Source organism: Neohortaea acidophila (assembly GCF_010093505.1).
Source record: "Neohortaea acidophila strain CBS 113389 unplaced genomic scaffold BDY17scaffold_7, whole genome shotgun sequence".
In the NCBI taxonomy this organism is placed as follows: Eukaryota; Fungi; Ascomycota; class Dothideomycetes; order Mycosphaerellales; family Teratosphaeriaceae; genus Neohortaea; species Neohortaea acidophila.
Genome location: NW_022985516.1, coordinates 556,252 through 579,210, shown reverse-complemented (window position 1 = coordinate 579,210; position 22,959 = coordinate 556,252). Strand labels below are relative to the sequence as shown.

Below are 22,959 nucleotides of genomic sequence, written 5' to 3'. Positions count from 1 at the left end.
TGGTCGGCTGCACATATCGCCGACCGTAACATCATCGACCACTTCATCTCGACCTTTGCACCTCGCGTGCTTCTTCTTGCACTTACGGCAGGAGGCCTATTCTGCCTCTTCGCCCTCAATCATCATGCGCGAGCCGAGTTCAGCAGCTCGGCGTTTCTATCGTGCCTTCTACCAATGGACTGTGCTCACAACTCAACGCCAGCACGCATCACCAAAAGTCTCGTCCAAGACGCTGGTCCATGTCCGCCCGCTCAGTTCTACAGCCTCGCTGCTGACAAGAGGGCTCGAATACAAGACTGGATCCAAATCTGTGCTATGGCCACGCGGAGATGTCGATCGACGAGAACGTCAAAGCCAACACGCCTCCTCCGCGACGCCCCTTCCGTTCCCTTCCTCACAGCTCAACGGCAGTGCAATATCAAGCCTCGACCGACCCTTCGATACGCTCCAACCATGGGAGACAGTGGTACGCTACCGCTCTGACCATGGCATCATGATCGAAACTGCCATCCCCGCCGACAGCCTCTCTGCGCTCGAGCGTCGCCACGGCCGCAGCCTACAACGTCTTACTCGCGCCTCTTCGAGCGAAAGCGATGAGGTCCCAGTTACCATTGATGTCGGCGACCAGGCTGTGACGCAGCATGTCGAGGGAAAAAATGCAGTGCGGGTGGTCAGTGTGATATACAGTGGGACTGTGGAGCAATGTACGCGCGTGCATTCTGAACTGCTCGGGACTGCCACAAATCCAGCTACTGCAGGTCGCATGCCATCCCGAAAATTGGAGTGGACCAAGAAACCCCCCATGCCGCAAACAAAGGTTCCAACCTCGTCCCTGACCCTGTTCTCCTGGGTTCTTCGGGAGAAATCACCCGACGGCAACTTTATCACAGCCGAAGTGGTATACCCTGGCGCGCTATGGCACGGGAGGCTGCGAAATACCATGCGCGGCCTTACACCGATCCGAGAAAGCTCTGGCGCAGAGATCATTGTCAAACCTTCGTTTGAGGTGTTTGAGGAGCTCAGAGGCAAACGCTGGTGGCAGCCTGTAATAGTGAAAGGCTCTTTGGAGCAAGTCGTGCTGGTAAAAGATTCTTTCTATGCGCTATTTGGTCCGATCGATTTTGTGAAAGGAGTATCGAGCGAGTACAAAAGGGGCATGGACGATGGAGGACTGCCTGTTGAGCGCGCCAGCGTGGATGCAGAACGACCACTCTCCGGATCCTCCGACATCGAAACGCCTACGGCAGCACATGAAACGAAGCGCTCAGAGTTGCCACTGTGGGAGCGAGACTTACCCAAACTCGACAATCGACCAGTGGAGAGCTTGGTTCCTTTCGCGCCTTGTCTTCGAGCACGTTCACCAGATCTTCGCCAGGTGGTTGTGGAGATTGTATATCCCAAAAACTACTGGGAGTGGTTCATAACGATCAAGAGCGGTGATTGGATCAACGAAGTGCTCGCCCGTGGAAAACCGATGATTCAAGTCGGCAATGACTTCTCTGCGCTGCCATTTTATGGGAAGCCTGGCGCATCTGAGCGGGCCAAGCCGCTCCGCTCTACGCCCGGATTGTCGACGCCAGTCATTTTCTCCGGAGGCCTTGAAGATGTGCAGCAAGCCATTGCTAGACTAAGTGAGGCCCATCCTTCGTGGAGAGAGAGCAACTCGGCGCCGGATGAGCAGCGGGGGGCGGCGCAGGCACGAATGGCAGAGCAGCGGAGGGCGCGTGAGACGGTGCAACGCGAGGCGCCGAATATGCAGAGACAGGAGCCGCCGAAGATGGAGGAACAAGAGACGCAGAAGACGAAGAAACAAGACTCTCGGAAGATCAAGAACCAGGAAGCTCAGAAGCTCAAGAAACAGGAGGAGCAGAAGCTGGGGCGACAGGAAGAAGACATTGAGCCCGAGGCTGACAATGAACAAGAGCCTGCGCCTGTCAGCGATGCAAGGCCACATTCAACGTTTGATCGCCTCTTCATTCCTGCGAAAGCATCCGACTTCCTCGCCACGAAGATTGAAGACATCAGATCACAATTCGGTGATTGCGACATTGAATTCGCACATGAGGCTACGGCTAACGGAGATGTGTCGGAACCCGGGCACATGACGCTTGTAGCGCCGAACCTGGAGCAGTTGGCATCGATGAAGCGATTGATCAGCCGACTTGTCGTACAGGCACTGGGCGTACGAACCAAGGTACAGTTTGCCTTTACAAAGTTCTTACCGCAGCAAGCTGAGCTCTCCGTTCCTGCGAGGGCTGTGGGATGGTTGAAGGTGAGACAGAGGGATATATGGCATCACACGGGCTGTCTGGCGACAAGTGATGCCAGAGATGAGGGAGCTGAGGAAGCTGGATTCCTTCTACGCGCAGCAACCTCCGACGAACTCGCAGCAGGCCGGCAATACATTGATCGTCTTGTGAAACGACTTCCTGATCCAATAGATATGAAGCCGTCGGCACACACCGTTCGCGAGACTCCTACTGAGGCGACTACGACTGCTGCAGAAGCAGACGACTTATCCGAAGACAACTTCACAAATCATGAGGAAACAAGCACGAAGATTGACCAACTTGAGAGCGCGCGTGGAGTCTTTGTAGGACCTCAGACAACTTCACCGGTATCTCAGAGAGAATCGGAGATTGGCGCTGGTTGGATTCCTGCGACTTCAATGGCTCGATCGATGCACGCTGCGAGGGCATATTCCACAAGCCCAGCACTGAGCCGCTCCTTGCCCGTCAATGCCCAGAAGGCGGCCGAGAAGTTGAAAGTGACCCACGATGCTCACATTGATCCGGAGCAACTGTCAGAGGACTTGAAACGTGCGCTGCGGCCCCTCACCCATCCGGTGGTTGTCATCACCTCCAGCATTCCTGCAAAACAAGAGAAGGCCGCCTCAGACTCCCCGCTCGCATTGGCCCGCGGCGTCACAGTCTCGTCATTCAACACAGTGTCTTTAACACCGACACCTATCATCTCCTTCAACCTCCGTGTGCCATCGCGCAGCTGGGATGCCATCAGCGCCTCGGGACGACTGGCTGTGCACGTTCTCACTGCTCGTCCACAAGGCGCCGCCCTAGCACACGCTTTCACGCAGCCGTACGATGAGCCCAGCGAGCCTTTCCATCGTCTTCAGCAGCTGGGTGTCGTGGTATCTGTATCACGACCAGATGGTGCCGAAACGCTGCCTACCTTGGAGTGGGACGGCGCGCTGATTGCACGGTTTGAAGCTACCGTGTTGGAGAGCAAGTGCATCAATGTCGGTGATCACATCATCGTCGTTGCGGAAGTGTATGATGTCTTCTTTCCTCCAGCGGCCGAAGGATCCGAGGGGGAGAATACGGAGGTTGATTCCGTCGAAGGTCTGTCGTACGCCATGAGAGGATATAGAGGCGTGGGACCGAACATCGACCCTGACGCATTACCTGATTCTCGATCCGCGCCCCAGAGACAAGCGACTCACGCAACAACGTACAACGCAGCCCCTGGCAACATTCCTGGCTCGCAGAAAGCAACATTTTCAACCCTCACCAGAGCTCGAATGTACTCAACCTATTCCATACCATCGAAAGGAGAATTTGCAGACCAGATCGAGGAAGGAGAACCTACAGCACAAATGGAAAAAGCAGAGTCTACCGACCAGGCCGAAAAGGCGAGGATCCAAAACGCAGTCTCCGATCCAGCGCTACTCTCTACAACAGTCGGCGACTTTTTCGACACCACCCACGACCTCTTTCCAGCCCGCCCAGCCATCCGAGGCATGATGCGAGCCCAAAAGACCGCACACGATGCCTCAAACCGGCTCAAATATGGTCTCGCGAGCGGGACACTGACTGGTGAAGAATCTCTCGAACTCGAGAAGATCATCACGCGCAACGAACGGCAGGCAACGAAGCAACTCGCTTTCGGGTCGGCGGGGAGGCTCCGCCGAATGCTGGACCACGGGCGTATGGATTTCAGGAATGCGCAGTGGATGGAGACTAATATTGAGAATGGCCAGGCTGTGCTCATTGCGCAGGCGAATGAGGTCAGGCAGTTGTCAGATGAGGGGAAGCTGGATCAGATGCAGTTTGCTGCTGTTAAGAAGCGGTTGGAAGAGGAGGGGCAGTTTCTGGCGACGGAGCTTATGAGGTTGAGGGAATTGGTCAATGAGGAGGATGAAGGCGATCGTGACGGTGGGAAGCCGAAGTTTGATGGGTTTCAGGGGAATGTGTGAGGTGGTATGTGCTACTCGTACATCTCGTAAGGACTTCACATCCCTCTTGTGACTCTATACCTCCCCTTCGCCGCTTTCTTCGCGTTCGCTCTCTTCTTGTTCGTCTCGTCGACCATCGATGCGGCTCTAATCATGTTCTCAGTCCTTGCCTTCCTCGACTCGTGCACGCTTCTTGGGTCGCCCGTCGTCGCCACAGCGTTCGGTCTCAAAGTGGTGGTGGAAGGCGCAGTTGCTGCCCACCAGGATCGTCGATTCAGCCGGGTCGCGTACTTCGGTCAGCGCCATACAGACATCGACGAAAAAGTCTGCAGGCACCTTGTCGCGCAGGCTTTTGAAGTGCGACTTGTTCCCCAGCTTGGCATATGCTTGTGCCAAGACCCTCCTGTGTCTATCATTCTTCTCCATCGTCCAGTTGTAGATCGTCTCAATGCAAATGGGGCCTGGAAGATGACCGTCATGAAAGTTTGCAATGAGTGCGTCAACGACACTGTTCTTGAACTCCTCATCTTGAAGACCCTCGCCAAGCAAGTAAAGATGGCCAAGCTCAAGGGATTGGAGCTCTTCAGGTTGGCTGCCAGTCCCAGTACGCGGTGACTTTGCTCTCGCAGTGAGTGGAATCGTCCTGGTATGGAGCCAATTTGCATAGGTGTTGAAAGTGATGGGTGCAGACGTGGGACAGGTCTCAAAGATATGAATCTCATTCTGGTTGTTGGAGAAACGGTGTCGGAGGAAGCCAGCAGAGGATGTAATGACTGAGCGTGGAAGGCTGAAACAGTCTTTGTCCGGCCCAACGAGGATCCTAACGGAGTCGCAACGAAAGCTGGGACAAGTCAGCCGAGCTCTATCAGCACAGGACTCCAGGGAAACTCACTTCAATGCATCGTCCGTGCTGCGACGTGGGTCGAAGTGGTTGGTCATCGTTGACACGGGTGAGGAGTGCACTCTCAGAGTGCAAGGATGGGCATCGACTGGATCTCAGCTGCGAAGCCCACAAGGTGAGAGGGAGGATTGAGGGTCGGAGTCAACGTGAAGGTACGTGTACGCGGAAGAGAAGGGATGAAGAGGAACGTGAACGAAGGAAGTGCAGGGCAGGGAGGGGCAGAACAGGGAGGGGCAGAGCAGGAAGGGGCAGGGGAAGAAGTTGCTGAATGGGAAGGTGCCAGCGAGGCAGGTGGTGCCCATACATGTACCTGCATGTAGGGTTCCTCGTGTCATGTGCTGGTACTGCGATCAGTTCATTTCATCTGAATCTCAGAGTCCGCTCAATTTCAATTCATCCATGGGTTACGCTGTGTTTCCCCTCCTCAAACTGGGAAAGAACTGATGTGAAGACTACTTGTCAGCCACGATCATTTCAACAAGGCTCTGGAATACAAAAGTATACATCTATCCAGTCCCGCCCATAGCCAACATCATCATTGGCGATTGACATAGTCCCTATTCTCCACCGTGACGCTTTTCGTCTGCAGGGCATCATCAGCATACATACAGAACAGATTCAGGGGACAGGAGAAAGACTTACCATGTGATTCACCTTGTACACCCCAACCAACCGTGATGCCAACTCAAACATATTGTTCCGCAGGGAAATGACAATGAACTGCGCATTCTTCGTGCGCTCCTTGATGTACGCCGCCACAATGGAGACCTGATCAAGCAGACAAACAAGTCAGCAAACACACTCTTCACCCAGCAGCAAGACGACGCAATTCACTCACATTCCTGAAATCCAACGCCGCATCAATCTCATCCATCACATAAAGCGGCGTCGGCTTATAATGATGCAGCGCAAACACGAGCGCCAAGCTGGACAACGTCTTCTCCCCGCCCGACAAGTTGCTGATGTTCTTCCAGCTCTTCTTGGGCGGCATCACGCTAAACAGAATGCCCTCGGAAAAAGGGTCGAGGGAGTCGACGAGCTCGAGCTCCGCGTTGCCGCCCATGGTGATCATCTGGTACATTTCCTTCAGCCGCATGGAAATGGTGGAGAAGCCTTCCATGAAGCCCTCGAGGCGCAGGCGGCGCAGTTCGTCGGTGCGCTTCTTGGCCGCGTCGCGGGAGGCGAGGGAGGTGTTGAGGTCGCCTAGGCGGGCGTTGTATTCTTCCACGCGCCGGCGGTATTCGCCTAGCACGGCCAGCTCGACGTGTTGGGATGTCCGCTCTTCGAGAATGGCGATGACGCCTTTGAGTTCCTCTTTGTCGAGGTCGTCGAGTTCGTCGCGACTCAGTTCCGGCATGGGCTCGGGCTCGCGCTCTTCGCCGTCTTCGCTGATGTTCTGTAGCACGAGCTTGCCCAGCTTTTCCTCCCAGTACTTCAGGCGCTTCTCATTGTCCGCTAGGATCTTGGTGTTCTCCTCCAGCTTGTTGCGCATCTCCAGCTCCACGCCGCGGGTCTCGTTGAGCTCTGCGGTCCGGGAGTCGAATTGAGCCTTGAGGTCTTGCAGCTCTTCCTTCTTGAATTCGAGCGCCTGCTGTGCATCCTCGGCCTGCTTTCGGAGGCCAGAGTTGTCGCTACTCCGCGCGTTCCCCTCTTCGTCGACATTGGCGAGTTCGGAGCGGACTTTCTCGAGCTCCGTTGCAGCATCGGCACTCGCTTTCTCATGCTTCTTGCCCTGCTTCTCGGCCTTGGTCTTCGCCACCTCGGCAGCGCTCACCGACTCACCGAGAGTGTTGACCTGGTCTTTCAGCCCATCCACCTTGGCCTTCTGACTTCGAAGTTGCGCTCCACCAATCTCCATGATCTTGTCTTGCAACTCCTTGATCTCCTCCTCGATCCCGGCCGTCTCAGCCTGCAACTTCTCCACCTCCTTCTGCATCTTCGCGATATTCTTCTCAAGATCGCCCGTCCGTTGCTTGTCAGCCTTGCCAGGCTGCGCCTCAGCCGCCAGCTCCTGAATCCGCTTTTCCGCATCGGCGATGTTCCGCTCAATGCTGTCAAGCTCGAGTTCGAACTTCTGCGCCTGCGTCTGCAACTTCGGCAGCCGGTTTTGCAACTCTTTCAGCCGCGCATTAAGCTCGCGCTGGCTCTCCTGAAGCCGCGCGTACTCTTGCTCCAAAGCATCGCGGTCGACTTCCATCTTCGCCACTTGCTCTTTGGTGACGTCCGCAGCGAGTTTGGCCGACATGGCGCCCTTGGCGACTTTGGTGCCACCGCCGCTCATCGTACCCGATTTGTCGATCAATTGGCCGTCTAGAGTTACCACACGCCAGCGCCGAGCACCGTAGGCAATGCGATCTGCTTGCTCGAGATCCTTCGCCACGAGAGTGTCCTGTAGCACGCTGTAGAATGCCGGCCGGAAGCGGTCGTGCTTCGCCTTGACCAGATCGAATAATCGCGGTACGCCTTCCGGGGTGTCCTTGGGCGAGAGATCGCGCTGAGCGAGCTGATTGAGCAGCATGAAGTTCGCACGACCAAGGTTATTCTTGCGAAGGTACTCCACGCACTGCTGTCCGATTTCGGTGGTGTCGACAACGAGATTGTCGAGTTGGGGACATGCGGTGGAGATGGCCACGTCGTACTTTTGGTCGATAGTGCCCAGGTTACCGAGCCGGCCGTGGAAGCCGTCGATTCGTCCGGACTCCTTCAGTCGGTTGAGACTTGAGAGGACATTGCCCTGGCTTTGCGTGGCGGAGAGACTTGCTCGAGCCTCATCAGCCTTCTGTCGTGCGCCGGAAAGCTTCGATTTGAATCCAGAGTCCTGGGCATTGAGCTGCTCGAGCTGCTTTTGTACGCTTTGAACCTCCTTCTCCGCAGACTTTTGCTCTTTCTTACAGCCTTCCAGCTCCTCCCTCTTCGCCGTTTCTCGCTGCCGGAATCCCGCAATCTTGGCCTCGACATCAGCGACAGCAGTAGCTCCAGCGTCTTCGCGTTCGCGGAGGATGTCAAGCTCGCTTTGCGCAACGGCAATGGCTGATTGCTTCTCGTTGACTTTGTCATTCCATGGCTCCAGCTGCTTCTGCTTGGCGGCAATCTCGTCGCTCAGACCTTGCGTTTTGCCCTTGAGGCTCTCGCGGATCTTCGACAGCTTCTCATCCTCCGTCGCAGCTTCCTGCTCCAGCTCTTCGATTTCCGCGCCCATTCGCCGGATGTCGTCAGTCGCATTCTTGGCAAGAGTCGTGGATTCCGAAATGCCGTAGTTGGAGGTCTCAAGCGTCTTCTCCAGCTTCTTCGCCTTGTTCGACAAGAACTTGCGCTTCTCCTCGAACTTGACGGTCTCCTTGTCTAGCTTTGCGACTTCCTTGAGGATGTTCTGCGTGTCCTTCTCGAGCTTGTCGTAGCCCTTCTCCCCAGCTTTGTAGTCCTTTTCAAGACGCTTGATCTCATCTTCACTGCCTTGATTCTTCTTCCTTTCCTCATTCAGTTGCCCTTCAATTTCGCCAATAGCTTCTTGCGTGACCTGAATGTTGTCGCCGCATTCCGAAACGTAGATTTGGTAGAGCGCGGAAGACTTCAACGCCAGCTCGTTCTCATCTTTGATGTACGCGAGCGCCTTGTTCTTCTTGTCCTCCAAGCTGTTCTTCTCCTTTTCGACATGCTGGACACGGGTGTTCTTCTCCAGACAAACCTCGTTGTAGCTCTCGGTCTCCGCGGCTGCTTCGTCGATGGGTGTCTTGTACTTGGACGTACCGATGATGTCTTCGAGGTATTCCAGAAGACCGTCGTCATGTTCGTTGGCGGCTTTCGGCTTCATCTGTGCGATAGATTCGACTTCACCCTGGAGGATCAAGAAACGCTTATGGTCGAGATCAACGCCCCGGTCTTTGAGCAGCGTTGTGACTGTCGTAAAATTGGACGTCTTGCCATTGATGTAGTATTTGCTGCTGTCGTTCTTGAAAGCTCGTCGGCAGATGATGAGTTGCGAGTCTGGAACAACGGCCGAGCCACCGCCGGGCTGATCCATGACGGATTGGAAGTGGACTTCCACCTCACAGTACTCCAGGTCGGGGTATTGCGCGCTGTTGTGGATGAGCGCGGAGAGCTTTCCCTGTCGCATCTTGCTCGCGCGGAAGCCAAAGACAAACAGCAACGAGTCGATGACGTTGGATTTGCCTGAGCCATTGGGCCCGACGACAGATGAGAAGGAGGCATGGAAGGGCCCGACTACTTGCCTGCCTGCATACGATTTGAAGTTCGTGAGGGTCAGGTAGGTGATGGTCATCCTCTCCTTTGGCTCGGCGGGCTCATGCGATTGCGGGACGCCGAGCGCTCTCTTCTTCACCACGATGTCCATCGGTCTGTCCAACTTCGTCACTTGTGCGTCCACCTTCTTGATCTCCATCTTGATATCGGTTTTGGGCGTTTGCACGGCTTCAGTCACTTCGGTCTCGTCGGCAGGCGGTGTGATGTGTCGTGATGCGAGGGTCGGCGTTTGCGCAGCTTCAGTCACCTCAGTGTCATCCGCAGGCGGTGTAACGTTTCGGGAAGCGAGTGTCGGCGTTTGCTCGTTGATTGCAGACTCCGTAATGTCAGTCAGCGGCGTGCCCTGCCGAGACAGTGGCTCGGGAGATTGCGAGGGTTGAGGGGTGGGCAAGGGTGGCTGCAGCTCGGGCGCATCGGAGGCAATGGAGATGCGTGACGCTCGGCTTTTGCGCGCCGCTCGCGCATCTTTCACGCTCCGGCGTTTGGGTGGCGATTTCTTTGTCGGCGAGAGTGGCTCGTCGACTACGCTCTCTGGCGGGCTGAAGAGCTGTGAAGGTTCCACGGATTCACCAGTCCGCACACGTCTCTCGCCCATCGTTGTGCGCCTGCGTGGGGTCGCATCTCCGGTGGTCTTCCGTCGCGGGGACGCTCTTGTCTTCTTGGGGGGTGTGAAGGCCTCTTCGTCCTCGTCCACTCTACTCTGGCTGACCATGCTGTTCTCCACGTCCGAGCCATCTTCCTCCTCCACGACAGTCTTTCTTCGAGCCGCCGCTCGTCGCGACGGACGTTCTGGTGATGTGGCGACCATTACGATTCCGGATGCGCGTCGAGTCGCCGTCGAGAGGTCGAGACAGGGCAGATGTCGTCGTCGCTCGAAGTTCAAATGATTGTTTACGGACTCATAAACAGATCGACCGATGCGGTAAGGCGCGCTTGGCTGGTTGCGCGCGCGGCTGTCGGATGTTGTCAGAAGTCGTGGTCACCTCTCCATCTCCTCCACCTCACTCTGAATCCTAGTGTCCACCATCAGACTCGATGTCGTCCCATTTCGGCGTCAATAGGAGCTCAATCTACGCCCATTAGTTGGCGACACTGCTTGTTAGACGAGAAAACCCCTTAAATCCGCCCGACGTCTTGCCAGAAGACGTTGCTCGAAGGCGACGCGCTCGTCTGGAGTGCACTCCGACATGGTCTTCTTCACCTACTTCTTTTGGGGACATCGATACCCTTCCGGATCCAGAAACTGAGCCCGGAAGAGAGTGTGTCTATGTGGATGACTCCTGCAACTCCATTGAAGTCTACAGTGCCGCCGATGTAATGGCTCTTGTTTGGTCACGTGACTATACGCGCGCAAGCCGGGGAACAAAACGACTGCGCGATTCCGCACGACACATGGCCTTGAAGAGCACCGTTCAAGTGTGCAGCAACATATCCCCATTCTTGTCTCCCCGGTTCGGGGGGAAAGAAGCCCCGACATACCGCGGAGAGTAGATGCACATCGTCATTCAGTGGCGGGCGGCCTTTCTCGGGAATCGGGATCGTCCAAAAGCTTGTTCTGCCGGTAGGGCCTTGCATTAAAAATCAAACTCTAAGTAAAAGCCGATATGAGTTCCACTCGCTTCCCGCCGCTCATATGAGCCCGGCTCGCCCGGTGTGGTCGACACCTTTTTCGCACTCGGGGCCCCGACCCTGCAACACACGGGACCTTCCTCAGGATATCAATATTGTGTGTAGAAATGCGATCAATTGTGAAGATTTTACACATCTGTATACACCGAGGTAGACGCCACGCTGGCAACCAAACGTTGATCTCGAAACTTGCGCACCGCCGTGAACCCGATGACCGGAGTAAAGACCGAAGGCTCGGAAGCTTACGGCAGCCGTGCTCCATCGTCTGGGAAATGATGTATTGGGAATGATCCACGGGATCACTCGCTTTTCCATGCCTCTCCGTCCCTCTCCCTCCATAAACATCATGCATCGTCGCCCTTCACGCTGCTCTCGACGTCCAATCAATCTTTGCACAGCGCGAAGGTCATTTTGACGACGATTCGACGACGGACACTCATCTACAACAACGACACCGCCCAACCATCGTCTGGAGGCTGAAGCGAAGCCCGCCAACGACACACGCGACCTTGTAGAACGACGACAAACGACCGTCCGCGAGCAGGGAAAGCTCACCAATCCACATCGACCCTCAAGACCATGGCAACCTACAACCCGCCCGCCTTTCCGCGCCGCCCGAAACACTCCAGCGTCTTCTCCGAGCTACGCTACTCCTGGGAGCTCCACTACTACCGCTACCAAATCAACACCGCGTTGTACGTCATGTCGCCGGGGGAGAAGCTGGCGTACAATCTGATTGTGCTGTCCGCGGTGGTCTTCTTCCTGACCGCCATCGTCTACTACCTTCCCAGCGCGGTATATGTGTCGATGGAGCGGCTGGCGTATTACTTGACGGGGAGCAGGAAGATGCACGTTGCTGCGATTCACGGAGCGGCGAAGGCGATGGAACAGAAGAGTCTGGCTGGTGTTGCGACGTTGATTGACGGGAGAGGGATGGGGCTGAATAATGCGAGTTGGGAGTTTGTGCTTTGATGGAGACGGGGCTGGATAAGGGAGTTGATTGGGAGGATAACGAATAATGTGAATAGACTTATGGGAGACGGCAATGAGTGGCCGGGTTGCTGCTTTACGCCAGGGGGTGTTGCGGCCGTCAGGCCGAGTCGGTGTGATGGTTGGAGAATCGAGGGAGCGGTGAGTCGTGCTCGAGAAGGCTTGGGTCTGGCGAGAGCCTGCGCGCTACCACTGCGATCGTCGAGGATATGCTGGCCGAATGGAAGAAGTGTGGTCAATGCAGTCGGACAGTCATGATATATTTGATTATTGGCATAATAAATAATGCAGTTTTGCTTTCAACGGCTTGACCGTATCTGGCAGGGTCCGGCACGATCGCGGATTCGGAACGCGGTCGATCAACGGCAGGAGGGAGCAGAAGAGACGCATGAAGTGGACTTGCTTGAGAGGCAGGACGTGTAACGAAGACTCGCAGGTGCCTAGATCATCAGGTACCGATGGCGTTCGTGTGAACGTGCTCTGCGCATGTTGTATTGGCAGGGAGAGCTCATGATTGGCGTGTCAAGTTATGCACACTATGGTTGCAGTACTTACGCGGTGCTTGATGTAATGGGCGCACTGTGCGCCGCCGAGATGCCTACGTCACCCTCCGAGCTCTTTGTTAAATTAAAGACGCGGGTAGCGGAGCAACGCATCGCAAGCCAATCCCTCGACCTTCTTCGCGACCGCTGCGCCATACCTTCACCTCCTCCGCCCTCCACCGCCCCTCCTCTTCCCTATCTCGTCCTCAGCCGCAGCATAGCAGGCGTGGTGTTCCCTTTCCTTCCGCCCTCGGTGCTTCCTCGCGTCTTCATGACCTCACCGTTCTGATCCTTGGTTGGCCCCATCCGAATAACGTCACGTTTCTCGGCATCATCCGTCATCAGCATCGCAACCAAGCCCGCCCGTCCGCACCTGCCGCAACCAGCTTTTCCGCATTCCTGCCCGTCCTCATCCCTGCGCCGACGCCATGTCTCGGCCACACAGCGCCTTCAGCTCTGTCCCGCCGCCGGACTCCCCGCTGGCAAGTCGAGGCTACTCCTCCAACACCACCGACTTCGCCCACGGCAATCCCACCCTCTCCTCCCCGCTCGCCCAATCCATGTCGACCGCGCCCATCCACTCCCCCGCCCACTACACCGACCCTTCCGCCGCCGGCGACGATGCCCCTGCAGGACTGGATCGAGCGACTTCGACGGCGTCTACGGCTGTACAGGCTTCGGCGCCGGCACGGAGCAATACGCTGAGGAAAAAGGCCAGCATGCGTCGCGCCGACTCCCTCAAGCGCAGCAGCAGCAAGAGAAGCCTCAAGGCCGGCAGTCTCGCGGGCTTCGGCGGCGTGGACAGCAACCAGCAGTACAGCAGCTTCTCCACCACCCCGATCCCCACCCAGGGCTCGCCCACCGAGATCCTCGCCAATCGCTTCCAGGCCTGGCGCCAGCTGTTGAAGAGCCTCATCACCTACTTTCGCGAAATTCAGGCCTCCTACGAGGTGCGCGCCAAAGCGGCGCACAAGGTGCAGGCTGTCATGGCAAGCATCAACACTCCGTCGCTCTTGACGAGCGAGCATGGCCTGAGCGACGCAACGCACATCCTTGACGACTACCACAAACGCACCGCCGCAGAGGCCAACAAGTCACGCGAGATTGAGGAGGATGTCATTGGCGCGCTGGCCGGGCTGAGGAGCGATCTCGGGCAGAAGATCAAGGAGATCAAGAGCCTAAGCGGCGACTTCAAAAACTCGGTGGAGAAGGAGAAGGATGCGACGAGGAGAGAGGTGGAGAAATTCCAGGAGTCCATCTCCATGGCCGAGCGAGATGACGGCGGTGCAGTGGGCAAGGCGGATCCTTATGTCGTCAAGTTGGGTGTCGATCGAGCTATCGAGAGGCAGATCGACGAGGAGAACTACTTGCATCGAGTATGCAGCTCCGAACCACCCACCCTCGTTGCTGTTGCTGTTACTAACGCGTCCTTCCTAGGCATACCTCAACCTCGAAAGCTCCGGCCGAGAACTCGAATCCATTGTCGTTGGCGAGATCCAGAAGGCTTACAACGCGCTCGCCAGCATCCTCAAACGCGAAGGCGACGACGCGTACAACGTCGTCGACTCCCTCCGCTCCGGCCCCATCTCGCTCCCCAAAGACGTTGAATGGCAGTCTTTCGTCGAGCGAGACCCGCACTTCGTCGACCCCAACGTGCCCCTGCGTCGCGTCGAAGACATCGAATACCCCGGCAAGCACCACCCCTCGGCCGTCGAAGTGCGCGCGGGCATGCTCGAGCGCAAGAGCAAGTACCTCAAATCCTACACGCCCGGCTGGTATGTGCTGTCGCCCACGCACCTGCACGAGTTCAAATCCGCCGACAAAATCTACTCCCAACCGCCCGTCATGTCGCTCTACCTGCCCGACCAGAAACTCGGCTCGCGCTCGCAGCCCGGCAGCACGAGCTACAAATTCCTCATCAAAGGCAAGCAAAGCGGCACCATGCACAAAGGGCACAACTGGGTCTTCCGCGCCGAGTCCTACGACACCATGCTCGCCTGGTTCGAAGACATGAGCATCCTCACGGAGAAGACGGGCGAGGAGCGCAATGCCTTTGTCCGCAAACACGCCCGCAGCTACTCCTCCGCCAGCCGCCGCGCAAGCATGAGCAGCGACGGCATGGAAGAAGACGAGGCCGATCGCGTCCCCTACTCCGCCGATGTTGCATCCCTCGCAGCCGGCACCTCTCCACAAGACGCGCGACCCCCGCGGCCCCAACCTGGTAAGTCTTGATCCCCAGCAATCACAACCTTGATTTGATCCGCCCAAAACGGCCTCATATTGAACATATCCCTTTCTCCGAAGCAAAATATTAGTCTTGATATCTGATCGTCTCTCCCTTTCTTCTGCACACAGGCGGCCGCTTTCCCTCCGATTTGCAAATCCCGCGTGCCCGAGGCGCGTCAGAGGGCCAGTGGAGCAACGAGAGCTCCGAGCCAGGCAATGGCGCGGCGGCAGGTGCTGCTTTGGCCGTGCCGCTGGCCGCGAGGTACGCGCACGATCCGTACCGACTGGAGGGCGTGACGGCGGGCACGGCGACGGTGAATACCTACAACTGGGAAGAGGACGAGCGGCGCGCATCGTACTTTGGCGGTGGCGGCGCTGCGTACTCTGGAGCCTACTCCGGACACGAACCGGCAGAGCACCAGCAAGTCTCTCAATCCGCTTTCGCCCACGACCCCGCGCCAGTGCACCACAACCCTACCTCTCCAACCCACGCCGCCATCCCGGACGTGGAGCACAGCACAGTCTACAGCAACTGGGTGGCGCCCGCCGCCATCGCAGGCGGACTAACCGGCGGAGCCGCAGGCGTCGCAGCCGCGGAACACCACCACCACACCAACCACGACGCACAGCATGCATCCGAGGCCCCGCCCGTGGTAGCCGCAGCTGCAGTGCCTGAAGACTCCCAACCCCTAACGAAACTCCGCAGTCCCAGCGAAACGGAAATCCGCGGCGGAGTCGACGCCCCTGACGCCGCGCCTGCTACTCCTCTCGTTGTCGCGGCTAACACTTTCGGCCACGACTCTACGGCGCCACCTGCTGATGCTGCTTCTGCATCAAGCGGTGGACTGGGCGGCCTTGAGGCCCGCGGCGCACAGGAGACGGGCTCGCTGCCTACGGTTGTTCGGCATGATACTTCGGTTTCCGTCAGTCAGCTGCATGTTCCCGGGGAGTTTCAGTAGATGGGGGTTTTTGCATTTGAGAAGCATGGATGGGTGGTATACGGAAGGGATAAAGGAGGGTTACTTTGGGCTTGGAAATGAGCGGTTGTGCGTTGTGGTTCGAGATACCCGCACGCATCGTTTGGTTCCGGTGTCTCTATAGTGTTTGTGGGGAGGCTGGGGGGTTGTGTAAACCTCAGATCCTTCATCGGAAAGGAGGCTTCAATACCTCTTCGTCCCTAGTTCAATGCATCGCTAAGCAAACATCGACCGCAAACGAAACTCGCGTAACAATTCGTAACATGCATGCAGCCCGCACGGGCAAAGATGCCACTCTGCCGCCAGGTCCCAATCATGAGCAGTGGTCATTGCTCCTCCACCTCCGCCCTGCCTAGCAATCAATACCCCCCAGCAAAAGCGAACCGTCCAAGATTCAGCAGCGGTCGCACTCTTTCCCCATCTTCGCCTTCGCCTGCGCTGCCGCTCCTCGCGCTCTCGGGACTATTGGGTATCAAGAAATCCTCGCTCCCTTGGACAGCTAGCATACTCGAGGCGGGCGCGGGATCAACTTCACTCTTTTCGATTTCGCGCCATTCGGCATCGGTGATGAAGGTGCCGTCGTTGTCATCGTGTGTCTCGGCAGTAGTTGGGTGTTGACGGGGTAGAGGGGGTGGGGAAGAATTCGGAATGGTGATTGCTTTCGTGTCGTCGTTGTCGTTTTGATCCAGGGCTCCTGCGAGGCTGGGAATGTTGTGTTCGACAGTCTGCAGAGGCGTCTTAGAGTGCGTGCGTGAGGGTGTTGTCTTTCCTGGCGAGGATGCGTGAAAGCCGTACTTTGCTTTGAAGCTTGCGAAGTTGGCATCGATGCCTTTGGTGAAAACACTTTGTTCGAGACGGGCATTGTCGCCCTCATTCTTGGTTGATGGCGCCTTTGCAGCGACGTCTGCAAGCGGGGTAATCGACGCTTCGTTCTGCTTTCCTGTAGTAGTCGTTGTGGTAGAATCCTGACCCTCCGCCAGCGCGTCGGAAAAGACCGGAATTTTCTTTCGTTTCTTCGGTGAGGGTGTTGCCTCTGTAGCTTCCGCCTCCTGAGTAGACATCATCTCCGCCACGGCTTCCGCAGCAGGATCGTCAGACCACAAGTCGAAGTTGTCCGCTTTCCTGCTCTGCGCAGATGGCTTCCGCAGGCTGGGGCTGGGATCAGGGCCAGGACGTGTGAAGAAGCGGCTTGTGGCACTTGATTTGTTTGCAAGCCCGCCCATGGCAGCGGAGAGCCCGCTGTCAGAGCACAATCGCTGTCTCTTGGGTGGTTCTCTTCCGGGGTCCCCCACAGCCCGTCGATTGGGCTGAGGAGCGGTGAACGTGCGCTGTGTTGCTGGCTGTCGTGCTGGCTGGACTTGAGAAGCGGACCATGAAAGGCCCTGTTGGCTTTGCAACAGCGTTTGTTGGCTCGGCGAAGGCGTAAAGGAGTTTGGATCCAGTTCCGCCAATGGAGTGCGCTTCGGTTTGAAGAACTCGGAGATGGGCTTCCCGTGCTTCTCGTCTGGGGTCTGCACCATTCTTGTCGTTCGAGATGTTGGATGATCGCGTGGAATGTGGTTGAAGACCAATTTCTCCTTGCTGTTTGGGTCCAGGTCGCCGACTGCCACGCCCTCGGCGACATGAGGCTCGCAGCTCTGCCCGAGGAAACCCATATCGTCGCTGCTGAGCTCGCTTGGCAGCTTCGTCAAGTTGACCAGACATCGTGCTTCCGGACAGAACACCCATTGGTACAGAAAGGTTCGCTCGGCGTTGCTGAATGCTTCGAGGTATCCAGGTGGGATTTTCATCTTTCCGTCGAATTGCACAGCGCGGACGATTCGCTCAACCGCTTTGTGCTTGCGAACCAGTCGGTAGGCCGTCTTCAATCCCATCTTATCAATGCCTGGCAGATAGTCGCAGCCACTTAGCATAGTCATCGTTCGAAACTCCTTATCCGTCCATCCCACAAGGCTGATCTCTCGACAAGCCGTGAAGTCGTCACGCCTCACCATAACGCACTCCCCATACTGGTCAAGTTTCGTGAGCAGGCACCTGACCCCAAACACCAGCAAATCCGAATCCTCGCTGACAACTCCCGAGATGTGGCCATGCTTCTCCAGGTAGGCCAGCTGCGAGTCGGCCTCGTAAGGAGCAACGACATATGGCACGTCCATGCGCTTGAGCTCTTCGATCAGTTCCCGAGCCATACTGGGAGTGACATCAATGGCTTTCTGAAGCTCCAGATACGCCTGGGGGGCTCTGCCCATGGCAAGCAACTCCAGACCAAGCTTCTTGCTCTCCTTTCGTCTGGCCGCACGCTCGTTTTCGGTGTGTTCTTTGCTGGGTAGATAGGCGCCATCGAAGACCAGGTAGGGCCGCACGCCGAAATGGAGGAGCATACGCACGCGATTCAGAGCAAAATCGATGTGCTTCCGAGTAGGTTTCTGCTGAGCAAGCTCAATGGCGCATGATACCGTGCCGCGATGCAGCCATCCGTACGCATCCACGCCGAGCGTTTGGCCGGCGAAGTTGCGGAGATGAGTCGGCTTGTGGATGCTTTTCAGCAGAGGTAACAGGCCTGTAGTCGATTAGAGGGAACATGTCAATGTTGAACCAGGAAAGCATGCCTTGGATGCCCATCTTGTTGATGGATCTTTGACGCCTGCTTGTACTACCGGAGGGACTTCATGATTGACTACAAGCCTCCGACGACATCGATTTGTGATACGCTGGCAGCTATGCACGCTGCTCGAGCTGCTGGTTGTTGTGGTGTAACGTTAGAGTCACTCTCGTCGTTCCTGCTTGAAGTTGAGATGCATTGCACGCGTCGCGTCGCTGACAAAGCGGAACAAGCCGAGCAAAGGCCGCCACCAAAAAAGTTCCGCTGCGTCTCGCACATTTTCGAAGTTTCAAACAAAGCTACATCAAACGGCAGCACCATGCCGTCCAAACTCTCCAAAGTGCAAAAGCACGTCCGGAAGAAGAAGGGCGACAAGATCAATTCACTACACGAGAACAGCCGAGATGCACGACGTTTGCGCCGAGCTGGAACCAGAGACGACCGCGTAGCCAGAGGATCTGCGGTGCGGGAAAAGCTGAACAGGCGATGGATCGATCGCGTCTTCTTTTGTCAAGACCGCTTACCTGCTACGCTGCACCCGCTTGGTTTGGAGGAGGTTCAGGAGATTGTGGAGGAATATCTCGCGCGTCATGACGAGGAACTGGAACAGCTCAAAGCCGAGCGCAGAGCTGGACGGCCGCCGAGCACGCGGCAGACTTTACTAGAGCAACAGAAGACGGTCGATGCACAGGAGTACGAGAGTGGACTTTGGCTTCCCAACCTCCAGGACGAGGAGACGCTGGTGAAGCTGGATGTCTGGCAGGGTGATTGGACTGGGCTTGCAAACATGCGGTTCGTGAGGCTGGAGAAGAGGGGAGTGGCGAAGGAGAGTCAATTTCCGCCTCGGGGTGCATCATGAGGCTATTCACGGCTGGATTACAAACGACGAGACAAGCCATGCCCATGATGTATCGCCTGTTGGAGGAACAGACTTTCCGGGCAACTCTACTATCGTGGCGAGCGCGCTTTGCGGAGTTGCAAGAAGGACAGAGGGTTTTCAACGGCCAACTCGACTTGCGTAGATGTGCAATGGCCGAGAGAACCAACCATACGACGCACGTGTGGAATACCGGCTGGAATCGAAAGGCTTGATGGACGGCCGCAGCCTTGCTATAACCTTACCGGCGCATCGCTCATCGCGCTACTTTACGAATGTCTTACAACGATACGTCATCGGAGAAGGGATCACAAAGGAGAATTTACTCGCTTCTCTGGACTGGTGCGATCTGTGTCGTGCACCTATCACTAAGGAACAAATGAATCTGATCCTCATCCGACTTCCATAGCGGCGCCTGCGCAAAAGTGCACACGTACCGCAAGAATAACTTCAATAGCGCCGTAGACAATCCACCGCCAGTTCAGTCCAAGGTACGAAAGTGTAAACCCATCTGGGCTGTCGTCATCTCACGGTGAGTTTTATCTTTTCGGAACAGTCCAAGTACAATATTGCCGCGTTAAAAGCCTCAGCACCGCTCTTCCAAACGATCCAACACGTGCGTCACCCGGCGAGAGAAAAGCAGGGTCCGCCAATACTGTCAGTGGCCGCCATGTGCCGTCGCTCCGGAGGTGCCTGTCGATCGCTGCACATTTTTGTCCGATCTAGCGCTGGAAAGGGTAAGGTCAATGACCTCACAACAATAGCTCTCCGCCGGACTTCGATCTTCCCAGCTCCCATGCTGAGCCCACGCGATGCACGATGCCAGCAATCGATGCGGATTGGCGAACATCTCTACCTCGATGGCCGAGCGATTAAGCTAAACACTGATCACGGTAAGCTTCAGCAGACCGGGGCGCGCCGTCAAATACATCTAGGCTGGCCTCGCGCATTTTACAACTCTTCCTCCCTTCCGACCTCATCACCCATTTCTCTCTATCTGTGTCAATCAGATACATTCTCTCACAATGCAGCACCGTTTTCTGGCGCTGGCCATGCTGGCCTCCGCCGACGCAGCCGTGATCTCAACCTACACCACCGTCATCACCAGCTCGGTCCTTCCGCCGTACTTCCAGTCGACGCCGGAGGTTTTCCAGGGCCCGACGCCTACAGGCAGCGAGCCGTTCCTGGCACAGACAAACCCTGTGACCTTCTCCGGCGCAACCACGACCACCTTCTTCCCCGCCTCGCCGCTCCAGACCCAAGAGCCTATTCAAGACCAGCCGGCCGGTGACAACATCTTCACGCAAATGGGCAACATTGGCCCGTACCGCTCTTCTCCCGGCTTCGGTGTCGACGAATATCCGCTTCCCAATGGTTCGGAGATCGTCTGGATGAACATGCTGGCACGTCACGGCTCTCGCTACCCCACTGATCCGAACCCTCTGGGCTCCTTGATCCCTGGCTCCGGCGCTACGTTCAGCGGTCAACTCTCGTGGTTGAACAACTGGACTTATGTCCTTGGGACGAACATCCTCACTCCCCTTGGTCGTCAAGAGTAAGCACAGTTCACGAAGCTGAGAACGAAGCGTGTCAGCTAAATATCCGTTCCACAGGCTTTACGACTCGGGTGTCTTGCACAACTACCAGTACGGGCATCTGTTCAACCCGAATTCGACGACGAAACTCGTCCTACGTACGACCACTGAGGACAGAATGAGGAAATCAGCCCAGGTGCGAACGCGAAAAGTTGCATAATACTGTAAGAAAAGCGTTTGGCTAATGTCCAGCTAGAACTTTGCTGCGGGCTTCTGGGGGCTTGGTTACGATGAATATGCGCAGATTGAGTACATTATTGACGAGACCGGCTTCAACAGCACTCTGTCTCCCACCAACCTTTGCGTGGTATGGTCCCGAAAGAGAGGTGCGAAAGCGTGAAGAAGTGAAGTCTGACAATCATTTCACAGAACAACAACAACTACCGCACCAGCGCCGGACAAAATGTGAGCACCGAGTGGATCGGCAACTACACCCAGAACGCGGTGAAGCGCCTGAACTCCATGTCCAGCGGCTTCACATGGAACGCGAGCACCGTGTACAGCGCCCAACAGCTCTGCCCATACGAGACCGTCGCTCTCGGATACAGCGAGTGGTGTGATCTTTTTGAATGGCAAGAGTGGGAGGACTTTGAGTACTCTATCGACCTCGACTTTGCCGGCACGTACGGCTTCCAATCGCCAACGTCGCGAGCGGTCGGTGTGGGATACGTCGAGGAAGTGTTGGCGAGATTGAACCACCATCTCATCACCAACGCCACGGCCGAGGTTAACGGTACGCCTGAAATCAAACCCCTTAGACGCTCGTCGGTTATACTGACTCAAACGAACAACAGTGACGCTTGACAGCATGAACTCGACCTTCCCGACCAACCAAAACCTCTACTTCGACTTCACCCACGAAGTCGACCTCTTCTCTACCCTCACAGCCTTCAGCTTCCGCCAATTCGCCCCGCTGCTCTCCGCCACCAGCTACCAGGCGAACCGCGAGCTCATCGTCTCCCACATGGTGCCCTTCGGCTGCCGCCTCAACATCGAGCTCATCCAAGCCCCGGCGCCCGTCCCCACCAACCGCAGCGGCGGATGGAGCGGCTACGAGAGCGGCGAGCCCACGACGTACATTCACTTTGTCCTCAACCAGCGCACGCTGCCGCTCGGACAAAGCATTCCGGCGTGTGGAGATCGTGCGGACGGGTGGTGTGAGTTGAGCACCTGGATGCAGGCGCAGGCTGATGCGCTCACCCTGGCGGACTATGACTATGCTTGCAACGGGAACTACAGTCCTCCTGCTTGGGGTGCGATTACCAACGGTGTGCCGCCCTCGTCTTAGGCCGGGCAGGAGATGTAGTGGATGGTTAAGAAAGGCAGACAGTAAGGGTATATAATGAGATACAAGCTGGTCGAGCCATATGCCCGAACGTCCACCATAGACACGATAACCACTCTATTCCCTTTGTCTGCGATTCTGTTAGAAGTCTACAAACCGTGAAGAACACCACAAAGGCGTAAGGCTGCCAAAGACCGCGGTATTCGCGGGCTCTAATTGGATCGACGTCGATTCAACGCTCGCAGACTCTGCCCGACGTGCCGACGACGGAAGAAGCGGGGATAGCAAACTCTGCTTACGAATTCTGGGTCGGAAATCGGCGTACGCCGGTGAACGCCGCGCGACATGACACCACCGACCGTCTTCATGTTGAGACCGTTAAGGCTTTAAATTCGCCTGAGATTCAGAAACTTTGGGAGTCGTTAGGCCAAGATTTTCACATACTCCCACCTGGGGAGTTTGATGCGTACCTTCGCCGGGAGGCAGCATCGAACAGCTCACTTATCAAAGCCGCAAACATCAAGGTGAATTGACATGTACGATCTCGCGATCATTGGCCATGGAGCCGCCGGCCTCGCCGCTGCAGTTGCTGCGGCAGAACGCGCCCCAGGCGCTCGTATCGCAGTGCTCGAACGCGCGTCCGAGGACTCGAGCGGAGGCAACACGCGGTGGAGTCCCTCCAACATGCGCATGAGATCTGTTAGAGAGACGTTGCCCGGATTTGAAGACGACATGATGGCGGTGAGCGGCGGGCGCGGCGACCGGGCCTATTTCCACAAGCTTGCTGTCGAAGCGCCCGCTACCCTTAAATGGGTGGAGCAGCATGGCGTGAAGTTCGAAACCATGGACTATTTCCTGAGTGCTTGGCCGACGCGCATCACGC

General features: G+C 56.6%; 8 protein-coding genes across 8 annotated transcripts; 5 read left to right on the top strand and 3 right to left on the bottom strand.

The window, feature by feature from the left end:
• The first annotated feature begins 41 nt into the window (after positions 1-41).
• BDY17DRAFT_172327 (flavin reductase like domain-containing protein) lies at positions 42-4,409 on the top strand. Its single transcript, XM_033729825.1, has 4 exons — positions 42-1,315; positions 1,376-1,378; positions 1,838-4,239; positions 4,356-4,409. The coding sequence occupies exons 1-3, from the start codon at positions 125-127 to the stop codon at positions 4,211-4,213; spliced, it is 3,570 nt and encodes a 1,189-aa protein (XP_033588402.1). The 5' UTR covers positions 42-124; the 3' UTR covers positions 4,214-4,239; positions 4,356-4,409.
• On the bottom strand, positions 4,352-5,131 carry BDY17DRAFT_325345 (uncharacterized protein; the record flags this gene model as incomplete). The annotated part of the gene is made up of 2 exons (XM_033737346.1): positions 4,352-5,033; positions 5,085-5,131. 2 exons carry the CDS (start codon positions 5,129-5,131, stop codon positions 4,352-4,354), a joined length of 729 nt encoding a protein of 242 aa, XP_033588401.1.
• A 497-nt stretch (positions 5,132-5,628) lies between these two features.
• On the bottom strand, positions 5,629-10,161 carry BDY17DRAFT_317542 (RecF/RecN/SMC N terminal domain-containing protein; the record flags this gene model as incomplete). Its single annotated transcript, XM_033736109.1, has 19 exons — positions 5,629-5,676; positions 5,736-5,861; positions 5,932-5,985; positions 6,010-6,067; positions 6,095-6,372; positions 6,394-6,407; positions 6,438-6,481; positions 6,527-6,573; positions 6,598-6,699; positions 6,754-6,831; positions 6,853-6,893; positions 6,924-6,996; positions 7,018-7,144; positions 7,166-7,263; positions 7,285-7,659; positions 7,684-7,794; positions 7,822-7,923; positions 7,945-8,019; positions 8,050-10,161. 19 exons carry the CDS (start codon positions 10,159-10,161, stop codon positions 5,629-5,631), a joined length of 3,963 nt encoding a protein of 1,320 aa, XP_033588400.1.
• A 1,400-nt stretch (positions 10,162-11,561) lies between these two features.
• On the top strand, positions 11,562-11,954 carry BDY17DRAFT_311469 (uncharacterized protein; the record flags this gene model as incomplete). Its single annotated transcript, XM_033735535.1, has 1 exon — positions 11,562-11,954. The coding sequence occupies one exon, from the start codon at positions 11,562-11,564 to the stop codon at positions 11,952-11,954; it is 393 nt and encodes a 130-aa protein (XP_033588399.1).
• Positions 11,955-12,531: 577 nt separating this feature from the next.
• On the top strand, positions 12,532-15,022 carry BDY17DRAFT_172221 (uncharacterized protein). The gene is made up of 3 exons (XM_033729823.1): positions 12,532-13,890; positions 13,952-14,735; positions 14,819-15,022. Exons 1-3 carry the CDS (start codon positions 12,943-12,945, stop codon positions 14,827-14,829), a joined length of 1,743 nt encoding a protein of 580 aa, XP_033588398.1. The 5' UTR covers positions 12,532-12,942; the 3' UTR covers positions 14,830-15,022.
• A 936-nt stretch (positions 15,023-15,958) lies between these two features.
• On the bottom strand, positions 15,959-18,495 carry BDY17DRAFT_172197 (PIN domain-like protein). The gene is made up of 2 exons (XM_033729822.1): positions 18,327-18,495; positions 15,959-18,277 (listed from the first exon to the last, which is right to left on the bottom strand). Exons 1-2 carry the CDS (start codon positions 18,337-18,339, stop codon positions 16,077-16,079), a joined length of 2,214 nt encoding a protein of 737 aa, XP_033588397.1. The 5' UTR covers positions 18,340-18,495; the 3' UTR covers positions 15,959-16,076.
• A 111-nt stretch (positions 18,496-18,606) lies between these two features.
• BDY17DRAFT_172193 (translation machinery-associated protein 16) lies at positions 18,607-19,260 on the top strand. The gene has a single exon (XM_033729821.1). The coding sequence runs from the start codon at positions 18,639-18,641 to the stop codon at positions 19,176-19,178; it is 540 nt and encodes a 179-aa protein (XP_033588396.1). The 5' UTR covers positions 18,607-18,638; the 3' UTR covers positions 19,179-19,260.
• Positions 19,261-19,818: 558 nt separating this feature from the next.
• BDY17DRAFT_282476 (histidine phosphatase superfamily) lies at positions 19,819-22,079 on the top strand (the record flags this gene model as incomplete). The annotated part of the gene is made up of 5 exons (XM_033732068.1): positions 19,819-20,751; positions 20,810-20,927; positions 20,988-21,098; positions 21,161-21,524; positions 21,586-22,079. The coding sequence occupies exons 1-5, from the start codon at positions 20,222-20,224 to the stop codon at positions 22,077-22,079; spliced, it is 1,617 nt and encodes a 538-aa protein (XP_033588395.1). The 5' UTR covers positions 19,819-20,221.
• Between the last annotated feature and the right edge of the window lie 880 nt (positions 22,080-22,959).